The sequence below is a fragment of the Fukomys damarensis genome, unplaced genomic scaffold, assembly GCF_012274545.1.
Source record: "Fukomys damarensis isolate Sample0158 unplaced genomic scaffold, DMR_v1.0_HiC HiC_scaffold_22, whole genome shotgun sequence".
Taxonomy (NCBI): Eukaryota; Metazoa; Chordata; class Mammalia; order Rodentia; family Bathyergidae; genus Fukomys; species Fukomys damarensis.
Window position 1 is genome coordinate 22788765 of NW_022900934.1, and position 16785 is coordinate 22805549.

The following is a 16785-nucleotide window of genomic DNA, read 5'->3' on the forward strand; positions in this document are numbered from 1 at the left end:
CCTCCCTCCCCCTTTCCCTCCCTCACTGAGAATCCAACTCGGATCTTGTACCTGCTAGGCCAGTGCTCTACCACTGGAGTTATAGTCCAAGCTCTTGTTCTTAAGATAAAGACTAGTTGCCAGGACAAGAAAAAACCCCGTGCTGCAGTTCTTCCAGCCAGGAAGAACCACGAAGGCATCTCTCAGACTCATAATCTCAATTTTCAAAGTTTAAAACCAACAGAAACGGGAAACAGTGGGAAACGCACGGTAAGGAGTGCATCCGTGTCTGTGGACGTCAGCTTTCCCCAGGGTGCTAGGCATGCTTCATCTTGCTACACAAACAACTCCCCCCGCTAACTCCCACAAGTTTGTTCATTGTTCCAATCTAATATAGAATGTCCACACATTAAAAAAAAATGAACCAAGGTGAGCTGTTCAGACTAAATCAAGTTTGGGATTTCTCCCTCTTCTCTCCCTAAGCAACACTGGGAAAAAAATCTCTTCAGCTCTTTCAAGTAATGTGAAAACCAGGGTCTTCATCCACTATTCTTGGCAACACTCCCAGGGAAGAGGAGCCAGGATTATTCCCATTTTATGGATGGGGAAGTTGAGATTTTAAGAAGGGTGGTCTGGAAGCCAGGTACTGCGGCACGTGCCTGTAATCCCAGCTACCTGGGAGACAGAGATGGAAGGATCACGAGTTTAAGGTCAGCCTGGGGAACATGGCAAGACCCCTTTCTCCCCCTCCCCCACAAAAAGAAGTAGTAGTGTGGTCTGTCCCACCCTCCCACCTCTGGAGCTCAGGAAGGACACTGAAACTCAGAGAAACACTGGGATCAAATTGGGTCATCCAGGGAAGCTGAAGTGGGAGAGGATGGCTGAGAAGCTTGACCATGGCAGTGAGGACCACACCCCCGAATACTCCACGCCTGTGGTCAAGCTATAGCAAAGGCGCAGGCTACCTGAGTGTGGTCCACAGTGGAGACTCTGCTCTGCAGAACGGCCTCTGGCTCAATCTTCTTCCTGATGGCCAGGCTACTGACGGTCATGGTTTCCGTTTTCACAGGCTATAGGGAGATGAAGGGAAACACTTTGTGACTCAGGAGCAGGACTCCTACTCAGAGACACTGATGGTGCAGGATTGGCAAATTATCTCCTACCCCTCAGTTGGCCAGGTCTCCGGGAGGGCGTCAGATTAGGGAAGGAGAGGCAGGTGTGATGTCACAGACAAGCAGCTCAAGGGGAGAGCCAGGGTCACCACCAGCACCAGGCAAGTCTGTCCCCTACCCTGCCACTGCACCACTGCCAGGGGTCTGCAGGTCTTTTTTTAGACTATCATTAAAAAGACATTTATAATTCCAATTTTCCTACTCATCCTTAGACAAAGATGTTAAAATTTCTGTTTTCTAGTGTCTTCCTCTGCTCAAGAAACAGCTGATCCCACAGCTGATGAAAGAGCGCTTTTCAAGGGCAGTTGTCAGAAGACCCTAATATGAGAAGCAGCTGTTCCTCATCCTCTGGGAAATTTACTCAACACGGTTGGCAGGTGGGGGATGGAGAGAAAGTAATGCCTGCTTTTCTCAGCATGCAGAGAAGGAGATCACAGTAAGTAAATCAGCACTGATTCCTATTCTATATTTTCCCCTGTCTTTTCAAGTCTATACACATCCTAGAAGGGAAGAAATCACAGACCCAAGATATATAAATCACAGGAACGCTGAGATTTAACTTGAATAATACATAATATAATATAATATAATATAATATAATATAATATCACTGTATCCAGAAAGATTTCCACAGCTCAGCTTCTGCCACCCAGTTGCTTCATTTGAACTATTGTTGAGTCACAGCCACACACACGGAGGCCTCCAGGGGCCAAGAGGAAATATTAAAGCATGGCATAGGCCTGTAATCCCTGCATTCTGGGAGGCTGAAGTAGGAGGATTTCAAGTTCACACCTAGCTTGGGCAATGGAGCAACTTAGCAAGACCTTTCTCAAAGTAAAAATTTTAAAAGGGAAGGTGATGTAGCTCAGTGCGTAAGGCTTTGGGTTCAACATCCCCAGTAATGAGGGGGGAAAAAAGTGGTGTGGATTAGTGAGGACTGTAGAGAGCAAGCAGGATTCCACTCAAGTATGTCCAACTGTAACCATGGCCTATGAGCAACTAGACTGTCTGACTTTCCTTAACGATATGAAAAGCCCTGGATTTTATACTCAATGCCAAGATTTTTAAATCAGGGTTAAAAAAACAAAACAAAACAAAACACTTTTGCTGGCCAGATCTAGCCTGAGGCTGAAGGTTCTCTACTCTGAGAATCTTAAGCTAAATGATCAGTCTTCTCAGTCTTCCACCAGGCCTAGTTCACAGCTATGTCTACCTTGGGCCTTTGCATACATGAGTTCAATGGACAAATGGATCCTAGTTTACCATCTACTGGGGGAGTAAGGGCAGGATTTTTATAGATGGTTGTAGCCCTTATTGTCTAAGCCATTCATTCAGTTCACCATCTCTTAGCACTGAGTATGCGCCAGATTTAGTGGAGCTGCCTGCCACCTGGCAGGACAGCAGACCTGGCAGCCATTGCTCTAACTGCATTGGATAATGCTGCAGCAGAGGCATTATGGGGCCAGGGTGGGGGATACTGCCCATGGTGTCCAGGAAACTGACACATGATCTTTGCCTCGGATTAAGATAAGTTTACAAGGTACAGAAAGAGTGGACAAACCTTCTGTCCTAGGAGTGCAGCATGGAGTGACAGCCCAGAATGGATGAGCTGGTATTTCACTCCCTAGGAATGTGGGAGAGAGGCTTGGCTAGCAGAGGTGAGAGGGCAAAGGAATATCATGGACAAAGATGAGATTCAAAATGACCTCCCTAGATGTAGAGGTAGAGGGGGAACCACAAAGCGGAGAGGCCCAGACACCATATGTCACCTGTGTCCTCCTCAAGGACTATATTTCCTCTTCTCCAGAGTTTCCACTGCCACCCTGACCCCCCAGGACTTGATGGACTCCCCAGAAAGCCCAGGGCTCAGGGAGATGAGGAACTTGGGCCTGGATCGAGAAAAGCCATTCAAGTTTCAGACCAGGTTGCAGGACCCCTGAGAGTCCACAGACGCATGCTCTCTGGTGCCATGCAACACAGGTGGGAAGCCGAGGAGCGAGAGAGACCAGAACGCTTGTCATCACTTGACCTCAGCAAGCGATGGGGTCATGGGGTTAAAACACCAAGGAGCGTGAGTTAGGGGTAAACTGACATGGCAAACATGCGAGCACAGAACCATGCTGTTATGCACAGGGCAGTCATGCAACACGAGACAGCTTCAGGCTGCAGCTGGATGCTCAGTCTTCTTACGCGTGGCCCAGGGCCCTCTGAGCATGCAGTGCTCGCATGGGCCCAGGTCTCCATGAAGCTCCACTGTACCTCAAACTGGGGCATATCTGGGGTGGAGCAAGCCCCTCGTTCTGGGCTGTCCTCGATGCCCCCAGACTCATCGTCTTGGTTGGGTGGTCCCTTGAGATCCCGAGAGAACACCAAGCCCTCGGTTTCCGAGTCGCTTTTGTCCTGGTCGAGCTCAGGCAGGCTTCGGGAGAAGTCTTCAAAGGCGCTGCCGTGGTAGTCGCCAATAACCGTGAAGTCAACCTCAGCCTCCAGACTGGACGTGGAGCTCACTGTGATACTGGAGCACTTGCGTTCAATGGCCAGGTGGTTGTCCTTCAGGAACACTGCGTCCCTCTCCTGGTCTTGGTCCTCGTCTCCCGTGTCACTCTCTGGGGCCCGGGGACGTGGTGGTTTGACTTTCTCCTCCGAGCCCTCCCTCAGCCCTGCTCTCTATGGCCAGATAAAATCACAGGAATGGGGATGCAGGGTGGGGAGAGAGAAAGAGAGAGAAATCAAGATGGTGAACGTCAGAGGAAAACTTGGGGCCGTGTTGATGTCCTGAATGGAAGAGCAGGTCAGAAAACAGAAAACACCCCCAGAAAAGGTTCTTTGAAATCATACAAAGCTTTAAAAAAATCTGAAAATTTCTTAAGAGTAGGATGGTCCTTCTTGAAGGTTTCACACTGATGGCAAAAGCAAGTATAAAGCAAACACCCTGCCAGGAAGTCCTAGACAGGAGGCTCCGTCCAGGGTTAGATCCAGGAGCCTATCAGAAGCAGCACTGCACAAAAAGGCAGGGATGGAAGCCCAGACCCCAGGCCCATCCGTGCAGGCAATGTCAAAAAACAAACTAAGGAGGGAAGCTGGGGACTTAGGGAAACCCAGGAGAGAAGGCAGAGAGGCTAGAGCCAGGAGCTTAAGGAACACACAGGAAACCAGCATGGCTTTTCAATTCCACTGAATCTCCGTGGGAGGGGTGAGCATCAACCAGAGGGAGGAACAGTATAGGGCCAGGCCCTCTGGGCACCAGCTTCCTGGGAACCTTGCAGTCCATGCGTGTGCCATGGGCAGGTCATGGAGAGGAGGCTCTGGTCCCATCAGTGTAATTGACAACTGCAGGCCAAGGAAATGCCTAAAGGAAACCAGCAATTCTTATCCAACATACATACCTCTCAATTGGCCTGTCAGGGATTAAACAGTACACATACATTTTTGGCTGGTTCATGACTTTTTTTTAAAGACCAATCTAACATACACAATATATTTTTTTTTAAACTCAGCTTCAGTTCAGGAGATTCAGTGTGCTTAAGATTCACTTGCTAAACGGGCCTCCATTTAGCCAGTTTCTGGAAGGTCGAGAGGTGTGAGGAATACATTCCAGACAAGCCAGAGTTGAGCAGCCACAGGTGGGTGCTGCTAGAGCAGGTAGGAATCTAAGGAGTGATGCATTCTGGTCAGGTGAAGATGACTGGGTCATCAGGGTACAGGGACCGCAGAGACCTGAGGGCCTGAGGGGCTGGCGAATCTCAGGCGGCCCCCCTTCCCAGGGGCGCTTGCTGCTAAGCTGGTGAAGTGCTGCTCTTCCCTGACCGCATCTCCGGATTTGTTCTGGATTAGAGAAGACAGTTAGTCTTAAGGAGGCAGAAAAAAACTTGAGAGGAAACTGGAGTGGAGGATGGAAACCTCTAGACTGCCAGCTTCCACAAGGCAGGAGACTAGGGATGGGAAAGGATGAAAATAGATCACTGGATAAGCCAAGCAAGACAGGTAGGAGTGTAGCAGGTGGGAACAGCAAGGCAAAGCAAGTACTGTATATAATTTGCTGCTGGTGGTAGAACCTTCTCAACAGGGGTTGTGCAACCCTCTGGGCACCAGGTTACGCCAAAAGCTGAGGGTCTTTGTGGCCAAGCTAACATGGGCCAAGCAGATGATCCCATCCTTGAGCCTGGTCTATTCTCAGGCCCATTTATGGAAAAGACCTCACAGGGATGGACAAGCAGCCTCAGGTTGCAATAATGATGAGGGGCCACCAAAACATGCTTCTAAAGAGCTACTTGGCATGCGGTCAGCCCCCATGGGTGGAGGGCACGGTGGGAGCAGGGCCTCATGTGGCCAGTTACCCCAGCAGTTTCCTCCAGCGTGGTTTTGCAGCCTGAATCAGGGGACATGAGCGCCAGTTCTGGGCATCTTTTCTGGTGGGATGTGGTAGAAAGGCCTTCCCCGAAGTGTCTGGTAGCCAGAGGCATCATCGAGGAAGCTGTAGCGTTGGGACCAGCCAAGTCCCCTGGGGGCTGGAGTTGCATAAAGCCCAGATCTAAAAGCTTGCTCCGCTGTTGCTCTATCTGTCCTGTGGAGGCCTCTGAAGATTCATTTGAAAAGGACCTTGTTTCACCCTGACTTGCTCGGCGAACCTCAATTCCATGGGTCTCAAATATCCGGATTTTATTGGCCACTGAGGTCTTGCTAATGTCTTCTTGGACCTCAACATGGAAAGAGGTCGTCTCCTTTTGCTTCCCTGAAGGGAACACCAACTCCAGGGGTATGACCCCCTCAACTTCTCCTGGGATAACTTTGGGCTTTCTGCTGACAACTGGAGGTGCTCTTTGCTCACCCTCTGTGTTAGGCCACATAGTCAATTTGATTTGGGCCTTGGACTCCAGGCTCTCTTTAGGAGGATGGGCATATTTGAGAAACACAGGAAACTGATCTCCTAAGGGATCCCTGAGCTCTGAGGGTTCCCCTGACCCCTGAGGGACCAGGCTTGGAGAAGAGCCCTGCAGAGCAACCACAGCCTCCGAGAGATCAGAGGAGGTTGGCAAGGGGGTGACCACCTCCACGTGAAGGAATGCTGGGGCCTTGTGGTCTCCAGTCTTGGGTTCTCTGGTTTGGGTATGATCTGCTCTCCTCTCTTTGAGAAGGAAGTTGTCTCTGTCCGGTTTGGCTGGCTTTCTAACATGAGGAGGGATGGTCCACAGAAGGGCACGGGCCTGGGCGTCCAAGTGCACACCCCCTACTCCATTAGGGAAGCGGTTCTTTAATCTTGTTGCGGGACTTTTCTCAGCCTTCTCCATTAAATCTCTACTATTACAGGCCTCCTCCTCTTTGAATACACTGGCTTTTGGGTGGGTAAACTTTCCTTGCACTCCCGACTGTGCTTCTTCCTGGTCCTCAGCAAATACTGGCTCTGGGGAAAGTTCTGGTAGGTCATCTGGTCTTCCATGGCTGCCGAGAGCCCTGGGCCCTTCCTCTGAGGAAAATGCGCGGGCTTCTTCCTTGTTCCTGCCAAAGACTGCAGCAGAGCCCATCAGTTCTGAGGAATTCAGCTCCAAATTGTCTAGGAGCTCCATTGATAATTCCCGCCTAGTTTCACTTCCGGGAGGGGCATCCAGGTGCTTCTCTCCCTCGTCCATGGATGCATGGAGGGCTTGGTCTTCAGAATCTTTCCCTCTGTAGTTTAGATAGAAGCTCCTCTCTGCAAACGAGGTATCAGTCTCATAGCTTGAGTCAGCTCTGGCTTCGGCATGGACTGGATCCAATAGAAATGACTGGAGCTCTGCTTTGTCAGAGCCTGGAGAGGAGATGTCCATCTCTGCTGGCCTGGCCTGTGGAGGTATGGGTTTTCCACAAGCCTGCAGCTGCTGCAGCCCCTTCCTCAGCTCTACCTGGTCTTCCAGTGGACCATCTGAGAGGTGGCAGTTCCTGATGAGTGCCTCACTGGTGCCCATCCTTAGCTCAGAACCCTTGAGGGGCTTATCTGCCAACATGCAGCCCAAAGCCTGGGCAGCCTCGCCTGAGTCTCCCCCGACCCAGGGGCCTTCTTCCCTCCACACTGACTCAAAGTCTTCTGGACTTGCGATCATTTTCCCTTTCTGCTGAGTGTTTGATCTTCTGGTTCCCACCATTTCTTCTGTGGCCACTTCAACTTTAAACTTGTCCACCAAAATGTCTACCTTGGAGAGTCTGCCGTCAGCAAGGATATCAGCAAGGACTGCCTCACTTTCTTCCTGCTGTGTGGTGGCCATTGTTAGGAAACTGAGTTCTTCTGGCCTAGTGTACTCTCTTTCTATAAAAACCCAATGCTCCGAACCCTGTATTTCAATTGGAGCAAGAAGAGTTAATATAAAATAGCACGTACCTAAGGGTGGGTCCCATTTCCCTCTGAAAGAAGGAACTGATCTACTACCATTTCCCAGGGGGATGGCATGTGGCCAGAACTGGCCAGGGAGAGAGGCATGATGATGTCAATTATACACATCAAAGCTGCTCTTCCCATTAAGGCTCCCAAAGTTACCGACCAACCCTTTTCAATCACTGTCCCCAAATTAATAATAATAATAATAATAAAAGGGCACCCGTGTTAACAAAGGGAAAGGGGAGATCTACGGACGGGCCAGGTTTCTTCCTCTTTTAATAAAATAACTGCCACTGTCAGGAGGAAAGTACGTACTTTACAAGGAATCTTTGAATGTTAGTTCTGAAAGAGTGCTTAAGACATCACCCAGTCTAATCTTTCCATTCTGTAAAAGGGGAAACTGATGTCTGGAAAAGGTCAATGCCTTGACCATGGCCACTATTTATTGGTGGCAGAGTTAGGAAGAGAAAGCCTGATTTCTGATGCCTGAGATCTTTGCTGACTTACTTTATAACTTGGAACACTGGTGCCAACTGTGATCTAATGTCAAGCCAAGGAGAAGAACTGAGTTGAGTCCCACAGGCTATAGCCTTGGACCTTGCTATATGGGCTTCAGGGGAGGAAACAGATTACTAATAGCAAAGATAACAAATAGCCAGGTTAATGTCAGTCAGTGTCATGGCTTACACAGCTTGAACACTGTGCGGTTCAGCCCAGAAGAAACAAACACCAAGGCCCATCCTCGGAGGATTCTAACAAAACTCATAGAGCAGAAGAGGACTAATCAGAACACACCACAGAAGGAAAAGACCTAAAGACCCACGAACGAGCATGGCCCAGAAGGACCAGAGAGTGGCACTGTCAAACTGTCTACAGAATGGTACCCTCTACTGCAGCTCTTCAAATAGCGCTTAGGAGGGGATGATGGACTTCTAGAACCATTAAAGAAGCAGGAAGGCCATTGAAATTTTAATCTCTTCTTGGGCCACCAAATACTTTTTTTCACACAGAATCTTTGTGTGTGTGTGTGTGTGTGTGTGTGTGCGCGCGTGCGCGCGTGTGCGCGCGCCAGGAATGAAACTCAGGACCTTGTGCTTGCCAGGCAGGTGCAGCACCACTGAGCTAAATCCCCAGCCCTCCCACAGAATCTTTATCGAAGTCCATCTAATATGTAACACAAGCACTGCGAAGCCCTGAGGAAGTTGGGAGCCTGGGCTGCCGTCCTGCCCTGAAGATCTTCGACTTTTGAAATCACTGCCCTGTGTTGAGTGCCTCAGGACATACACAAATCAGTTTCATGACTAAGCCTATCAGAGGAATAGCATTTTGCCCAAGGCCACAAAGTGAGCCAGGAGCAAAGACAAGGCAGGCCTGGAACCTAGTCCCTGACTCCAAGCTCTGTGAAACGTGTCCTTCCCACCTGGCCGTGACCGCCTGTATGGTAAGATGGGCCCAAAATGGGTCCTGGCAACAGGAGGGGGAAGGTCTGCATGACCTTCAAGTTGTGATTTCAGTAAGGAGGCTTTGAATGATCAGGGGAGTACCATACACCCCTTCCTTTCGCTCTAGAATAGCAAATCACATCTCCATGATAGGCAAGGAACTAGACCTCATTAGGAGGATCAACAGGAAACAGAAATAGAAGGAAGAGGAAGTTCCAGACAAAGTCTAGCACGGGTTTTTGTGATTTCATTTCAGGTTGTTAGACTTTTAGCACCACAGCACTTGAACCAACAGAGGTGCTTTGAGCGCTTACAGGAGCCAGGTCTCCCCTCCTTGAGAGGCAGGATCCTTTACCTGTGTTCATTTCAGCTCTTCCTAACATCAGCCTGCCAATGAGGGCCAAAGCTGCTCAACAAGACCCCTTCTGGAACATTCCTCCCCCAGTTCTAATTTGTAACTAGATTAAATAAGCAACAGTGTGTGGGGTGGGAGCTGGCATAGAATGGAAAGAAAAATTCTGAAGGCACAAAAGAGAAACGTGGTAATATCAGTTACTAGGTACCACACAGTGCCAGCCTTTGGTCTAAGTTATTATATTAAATTAACCCACAATGCAGACATTGTCGTCTTCATTTCTGAGGGAGAAACTGAGGCACTCAGAGAGGAGGGGACTTGCACAAGATCAGAGTGAGGAGTGGTGGAAGAAGAAGGGGTTCTGCCTCTAACATGTAAAAGTAGGTTGGTAGGATGCTGAAGGAAAGAGGAGGGGGACCGAACAAAAAAGAGGGAGAGACTTCTCTGGGGCCAAGGCACTGGGAGCCACACCTTGCCCCATTCCCAAGATGAAACAATGTTAGGGCACTGAGCAGGGACACGCAGTCCCCTGCCATCTGCTTGGGCTTGGAGCAGGAGCCGGGAAGCCAGTTTGGTTTCCACACAAGACACAGACAAGAAGAAACTCCAGCCAGGCAGTTCTGCTGACACTGCCTGTTCAGGCCCCATCTGGAGCTCTGCATCATACCTGGGGCTGCACCCTTTACGGAGAGCGGGTGTCGAGGTCGAAGGCCTCTAGAAATCATAGCCCGGGACAATCTGCTGAATGGGGTGGGAATGTTGAGGGGGAGAGGAGGTATTCAGTCCTCTGAGGGTGGCCCGGGGGAAGCTGCAGAGCAGGTCCATGGGCACCAGAGGGCAGGAGGCCAACAGGCTGCTGATGCAGAAGGGCAGATTTTCAGTCAATACAAAGAAAACTTCCTAACGATGACTGAAGACAAAGTGAGCTGCCATCAGGACGGAGAGCTCCCTCTGTAGAGGGGGCTGACACACAGCTGGCAGGATGCTAAGGAAGGGGGCTAAGGAAGGCTCCTCTCCCAGGACAGGCACCTCCTTAGTTCTAGAAGCATCTCTGGGATACAGGGCCTCACTACGTCCTTGACCTTGGAATGCTGTTGACTCCTATCCTACCGTTCCTGAGAGAGCGCTGGTAATTTTACTTTCTTTACAGGGACAGCTGTGATTTATATTTCACCATATCTGTGGTTGACTAGTAGCGTTCTTATAGCCACAGCATATTTGTAGCAGCTACAGAAATTTTCTGTGAAAGCAAAAAGGTATATGACCTTCCCCACACACTACGCCAACGGAGACTAGAAGACAAAAGCTTCCCCAGCTACCGGAAGTGGTGGCGAATGCTTGTAATCCCTTAAACTCAACCTGGGTGAAGGCCAGCCAGAACTGCATAACGAAACCTTATAAAAAAAAAAAAAAAAACCAAAAAACCCAAACAAAGCTTCCCCAGCTCAGTACTTTCCAATCCTGACAGTCTATGAAATCCCAGTGGACAAGGAAGATGTGGCCCCTGCTGCTGGAGTCAGGATTTCAAACCCTGCATCCACAGGAAGTTCCAAGAACCCTCAACTTGGGGCTGTCCTGGGCCCAAGAAGCGATGCCCTCCTCACTTAGAATGCTTGCCTGACCAATACTTGCACAAGCCCAAGGATGGTCCAAGAAGAAAGATGTTCACTTTTGTCTGCCTGAATATCCTGACAGACCCAAGCCTAGAGGAGTTTGGAGAGCTGGAGGCAGAGGCTGCATGGAAGGCCACATCCTGACCGGCCATTGCGAGACCTGATCCAGGCTTCTGAACAGAGAGACAAGATCTAGGGAAGGAGGCACTTAGGAGCCAGCATCCTTAATCCTAAACTGAGAGGTCAGAGCCTGCCTCTGGGGTCTCCTGCCTCGCCACAGCCCAAGAGACGATGTCTGCCATCCCTCTGAAGCTGGAGGGAATCAGCTCTTCTGTCTTTCCAAGACTGTCACAGTCCTGTCCCCCCAAATAAGTGACGCATGAGGGAGAGGGGCTGGCCCTTTATGGATCCCTGGTTACAGCATGGGGACAGAATGGGCTACCCTACTCCCCTCTGCAAGGCAGGGACTCCCCTCACCCCACAGAAAGGTTTTTTGTTTGTTTGTTTTAGACCCAAAAGTGTAGATCAGGGTGGGCAGGAGGCCCTGAGGGGAAGGGGCACAGCAAAGTGAAGACAGTAACCTCAGGTGATGCTGCGAGGCTTTTCTGAGTGAGCACTTCCAAGCCTGCGGCTGCTCCAGGTACCAAGTCCTGCTGAAAGGTGTCCTGGGTCCTCTGGGAATGCCGGGGAGGCCCAGGGCCACAGGGAAAGGGCAGAGGGAGGAAGTAAAGGAGAGACAGAGACAGGAAGAGAGGGAAAGGAAGCAAGAGAGAGATACACATGGAGTCCATAAGTAGCCCAGCTTTATAAGTCCCACATCCTTAGGATTGATGGATTTGGTCAGGAAGGAGCCACTCTGTGTAGCAAGATAGAGGCCCATCCCTTTCAAGCCACTTAAGGGAGGGACAGAAGCCCAAGTGGGCTGTGAGTAGTACTGTGGCTTCCAGCCTATCCCTCATGGCCTTCCCACTAACATTTTGAGATCTTTTTGAGTCATACTATTTGGACTCTAAGTCTGCCCTGTGTGTCAGTGACTTAGATTATACTTCACTCCTGCAGTTGGGGTTACATAGCTTTTTAAATTATCTTTAATACTAAAACATGGATTTGGCATATGGGAACAGTTCCGGGTCCTATTGTTTTCCCCTTGGCCTAGATGGGTCCCAGTAAGCTCTGAGGAGGCTACCAGGAATTGTGAATGATACGTCCCTGAAGAAGCCACCCCACAGCCCATATTTGGATCAGGGATTCTGGTCACTTTCAGCAACGGCCCCGACTGTCTAGCACTTTCCCGTTGATAAGATGCTTTCATTATTTCATTACTTCAGCCTTCTTACGGAGTGGCAGTTTTGGTCCCCTTTAGATGGACCAGGCAATGAGGCTCAGAGAGGTGAGGTCACTCACCTAAGGACCCAGTCAAGTCCTTGTCTACGGCTCCTCCCCATCTCCCAAGTCTTCAAGGGCCCCTAAATGGGAAGGAAGCCTGTAAACCAATTTATAAATGGTCCATCACTCGAAGGTGAGCTCTGTACTGTAATTTTTTTCTAGCAGTGGAGACCATACTTCCAGGGACTGAGTTGGGGAGGGGGGGACAGACTTGTCTTTCCAGCTTCTAGCAGTTCCAGCTATCACCAGCAGGTGGGGCACACCCCCAATGCCAGGCTACTCTGAGATCCGAGGGCTCCAGGCTCCAGCTCAACTGGGCTCATCTTTCCCTCCTCTGCTGCGGTCTCAGCCTTTCCACAGACTCTGCATCTTCCCTCACTTGAGCCCAGCCAAGATCTATCTCACCTTGGGACTGATTAGAGGTCACTCTGGCCAATTCTTTTCTTAGGACAGGAGGTGGAAGAAGAGGGAGTGCTATCTACTGGTTCACTAAACCAGCCAGAGGCCCAGCCTAGTGTCTTAGTTGTGCCAGGAACCACAGAAGTCCTCAGTAGAGGACTTCCAGCAGAGGCCCTAGGACACCAGCCTTAAAGGCCCCCAGAGAATTCCTCATTTTGTGAATCAGCAGCCAGAGAATCCCAGGAGCTTCTTTGAGCTGCCACCTCACTAGGCAAAGCCCTTTGTTATCTGCTGGGCTCAGACCAAGTCTGGTACTGATTCAGTCAAATGCTCTGAATTCAATCATGGCTGCACCATCAGTTTTCAAAGCATTACAGTGCAGCACACATACAATGGACTCTATACCCAGTCTTCACATGATCTGGTCTTGCTCCACGGCAGCTGTGATTTAATGACAAACACAGTGATCTGGGACATAAGAAAAGTAGCTTATAGTCCTTCCTCTTAGCTAAGATGCTGAACGGGTTTTCTTCTTTCTAGGTCTCAGTGTTCCTGTTTGTAAAAGGAGAATCTTGAATCAAGAAAATCCTAGGAGTATCTCCAACTATGATTTAAAGTTAACCTTTTTTTTTTTTTTTATAAAGGACTCTCAAAATGAAATCATAAATAACTCGTATTTGACACCAACAAACCACCCTGGTCTCCTTCCATACATCATGTTTTGATCCTCACGACATCCCCAAGAACACATATGCCAAACAGGGCCGCAAGAGAGATTACATAAGTAGCAAGCCCAGAGTCAACTAGCAGCAGCAAGAGAGCCAAGAATGCAAACCCAGGCAGCATAAGACTAGACCACAACTGGATTTGAAGACCATGGAGCAGCCGCTCTAGAGAGAAAACATTTATGTATAAACTGGGGTAAAAATTGCTAAGCTTTAGTAAGTGCTAAAAAATAAGAGTTCGGGATTATAAATACAGGAATTTCTCAAACCTTCATCTCTTTTTCAATTGAGAAAACACCCCACACTTTTTACTCTGAAAGGTGGGGCATGTGGGGTCCTTTTCTGAATCCTCAGGAGGACGTCTGTTCATATGGATCCTCTTCTCGCTAGTGGACTACTTTCTGGAGGGACCTTGGCCCCACTGTTTCCATAACAGGCACAAAAAGATGTAGTTAGTAGATAGGGTTATGGAGGGTCTCAAAGTTTAGTGTGAAAGGGAACCAGTCACCTAAGGCATATGTTTAAAATGCTGGTTCCAGCACTCTACCACCAAAAAGCTGACTCAGTAGGTCTGAGGCTGGGCCCTGCAATCTGCATTTCTAATGAGTACCTCTTCTCATTATACTCTGCCTGATGGGAGGGGCGTACACCAAACTACCATGAATACCGGAGTTTTCTAGGCTTCAGGGTGGTTTTTGGGACCCAGAATTCCAAGACTTAGTGAACTTGTTTCCCATAGCCTTACCAGCCCTGAAGGCAGCAATGGAGGATGATGCGTGAGAGCCACTATGTAGCAGCCCCAATGCCTCTTTACCCAAGGTCCCTGAGGAGGACTTCAGGGTGAGACCTACCTCGCTGGCTTTCTCAGGGGTGCCCTTGGGAGAGGGTGAGGCAGGCGAGGAGGGGAGCCTGCGTTCCCGCTCCCAGTCCCGATCCCGGTGGATCAGCTTGCTGTTGGGCTCCTTCAGGGTCCTCTTGAGCTCATTGATGCTGGCCTGATGCTTCAGCAGGACATCCTCTGGCTTGTCCAAGAACTAGGGGTGGATGAAGAGGGTGGTGGTGTTAGGTGACCGGCTCACGGTGGGCAATGCATGATGCAGGGATGGTGGCAGCAGTTGCATTGTGATTCGCCTCTCTGACACTGTCTTTCCTTACAACAGCCCTAGGAGCCAAGTGGGGCAAGGACCTAAGCTGCAATAGGACACTGACCAGACACTTGCAATGAGAAAGAGGGAACTCCAGTCAAATCTCCTTCTCTTCTCCCCTGCCTAACTCCCTGACTTCATCATACCCAACTCAGTCCAAGTCCTTTGGGTCTGGGTGAAGTTCCCTTGGGTGCTAGGAGTCAGGTATACAGGTGATGTCCCTCTGGTTATAACCAAAGCATCAGCAGACAGGGTCCACCAGAGTGAGAACCCCCTGATCCTGTTTATTGGGCTGCTGCAGTACACTCAGTGGTTTTCCAGATTCCTTCTGGACCTTGATTCCTACCTCTGGCCAAGACTTGGACCCCTGGTACTTAGTGATGTCCAGTCTAGGCCACTGAGCCCAACATGTGCAATTGCACAGCCTCTGGGAAAGCCTACAGTGAAGATGTGCCTACAAACAGGACCATCTGGAAAAATGGGTGCTGCTCTTTCACCCGGGACCAGGGGCCAGGATGAGACTGTGCAACCTTCTGTGCTGTGGGCCATAACCTTCCCCACCTCCAGGATCCTCCAGGTTCCTCTGGAAACTGACTTGTCCACCAATAGCAGATGGAGTGAGATACAGCCACATAGAGCCAAAGATGTTGCAAGATGTTCAGGAAGATTAGAGACCAGGTAGGAGAGGGGTAAGTCCCAGGGCTGGGCTCAAGAAGTGAGCCAGGTACAGCTGGAGTCATGGGAATGCTCCCATTAAACTGCCAGGTCTGGGCTCATGCCAGCGCAGCACGATGGAGAAATCTGCCTGAGCCCAGCACGGCCAGATACAGCTGTTTAATCTGCCTGCTTCTGGGACACAGCTGGCAGGCTGACAGCCCAAGGACCTTATCTGCAAGGCCTCATGGTAAGCCTGGTAAGGGTACAAAATGGTGAACCTCGATTTATTAAAGACTGATAAGGTGGCACTGGGAGAGCTACCTGGAAGGCAAGCTTGCTCTTGGACAAACCTAGAATCTTCTGCTGGGCTTATCTCTGACATCTAAGGATCCATTGTGATTGAATCCCAAGCTCCCTCTGGAAAGAAACTGACCCCACCAAGGCTTCAGCCTTCTCTCCAGACATCTTCCTGTACCTCCAGCCTCCCTCCCTCCTTCCCAGGGCTGAGCTGCCTGCTGTTGGAGAAATCAAATCTGAGGGAGCTTGCACACAGGATAGGTTTGGGCGGAATGCCCCGTGTGTCCCAACCTGAGATGATCCCTAACTGGCCCACTGGCTCTGTGGGAATGTTGTGCTCCCAAGGCTGCAGGGAGCAGCAGGATCCCTGAAGGTTAAGGGCCTTGGAGAAATCTATCTCAATGCTTTGCTGTGTGGATAGGGCCCTGGGGCCTGAGGATCAAAGACCTTAGCTATGGGCTAGCCCTTGGCTCTTTATTTCAGCCGCCCAAGGATAAAGCCCTTCTTTTGGATTTAAAGTTCCAATGAAGGCTGCAGACGGTAAACCGAAAGAAGTGGTGAACACAGGAGTAAGAAGTCAAGGGAAGCAACAAACGGGAAGAAGAAGAGGAGGAGATCAGAAAAGAGGTTTTCGATGGAGGCAGCAGCAATCCACCCCGGAGAGAGTGGAATAGAGTCTGAGCAGACGTAAAGGTGCGCCGAGGGCCCCTCCCTCCCGCCCCAGGCCTCCTCTCCCACCTCTGGTTGCCAAGAGATACAAAAGAAGCTTTGAGTAAGGACACACATGAAATGGAGGCGTGACCAGATACTGCTGTGGGGGAGAGGAATCTAAGGAAGGGTCAGAGTGGGAGGTGGGAGGAGATGAGCTAAATGGAGGCGCAGAATGGCCTGGAGGAGCAAGCAGACATAGGTGGGATGGTCAGCAGTGAGAAGCAAGCACGGCATAGTACCAAGTGTTCCGGAGAGGCAGAGGGTGAGGGCGGGTGGAGGGTGGTAGGCGACAGGAGGGAGGGAGAGATGGCTGCCTGGGGGTGGAGTGTGAGCAGGGAGCTGGAGAGGTGATCTTAATGGGGGGGAGAATAACTGGGGAGGAGCATGGTGGGGAGGAGGGGGCAGGGTGGGCAGAGATGAAGGCGAAGCTGAGATGGTGCCGGGAATATGAGCGGAGGATCTGAATGGCTGGGTAGGGAGGGACAGGTCCCATGCAGTACCTCCTGCTTGTGTCTTGGCGTGGTTTCCTGCTCCGGCTAGCGGGATGTGGTAGGA

At 50.3% G+C, this 16785-nt stretch overlaps 1 protein-coding gene across 27 annotated transcripts in view; it reads right to left on the reverse strand.

The window, feature by feature from the left end:
* The window catches only part of Epb41l1 (erythrocyte membrane protein band 4.1 like 1), a 129757-nt gene that overhangs the window by 17263 nt on the left and 95709 nt on the right, over nt 1-16785 (reverse strand). For 11 of the 27 annotated variants that reach the window (XM_019209926.2, XM_019209922.2, XM_019209923.2 and 8 more), the window contains exons 13-19: nt 16731-16766; nt 14272-14454; nt 11492-11584; nt 5489-7456; nt 4869-4976; nt 3411-3818; nt 945-1049 (exon numbers count right to left, since the gene is read on the reverse strand). In XM_019209926.2, the coding sequence (XP_019065471.2) occupies nt 945-1049; nt 3411-3818; nt 4869-4976; nt 5489-7456; nt 11492-11584; nt 14272-14454; nt 16731-16766 (2901 nt within the window). The remainder of the gene's footprint in view (nt 1-944; nt 1050-3410; nt 3819-4868; nt 4977-5488; nt 7457-11491; nt 11585-14271; nt 14455-16730; nt 16767-16785) is intronic. The other 16 variants (XM_033767005.1, XM_033767006.1, XM_010639987.2 and 13 more) reach the window with 7 other exon arrangements.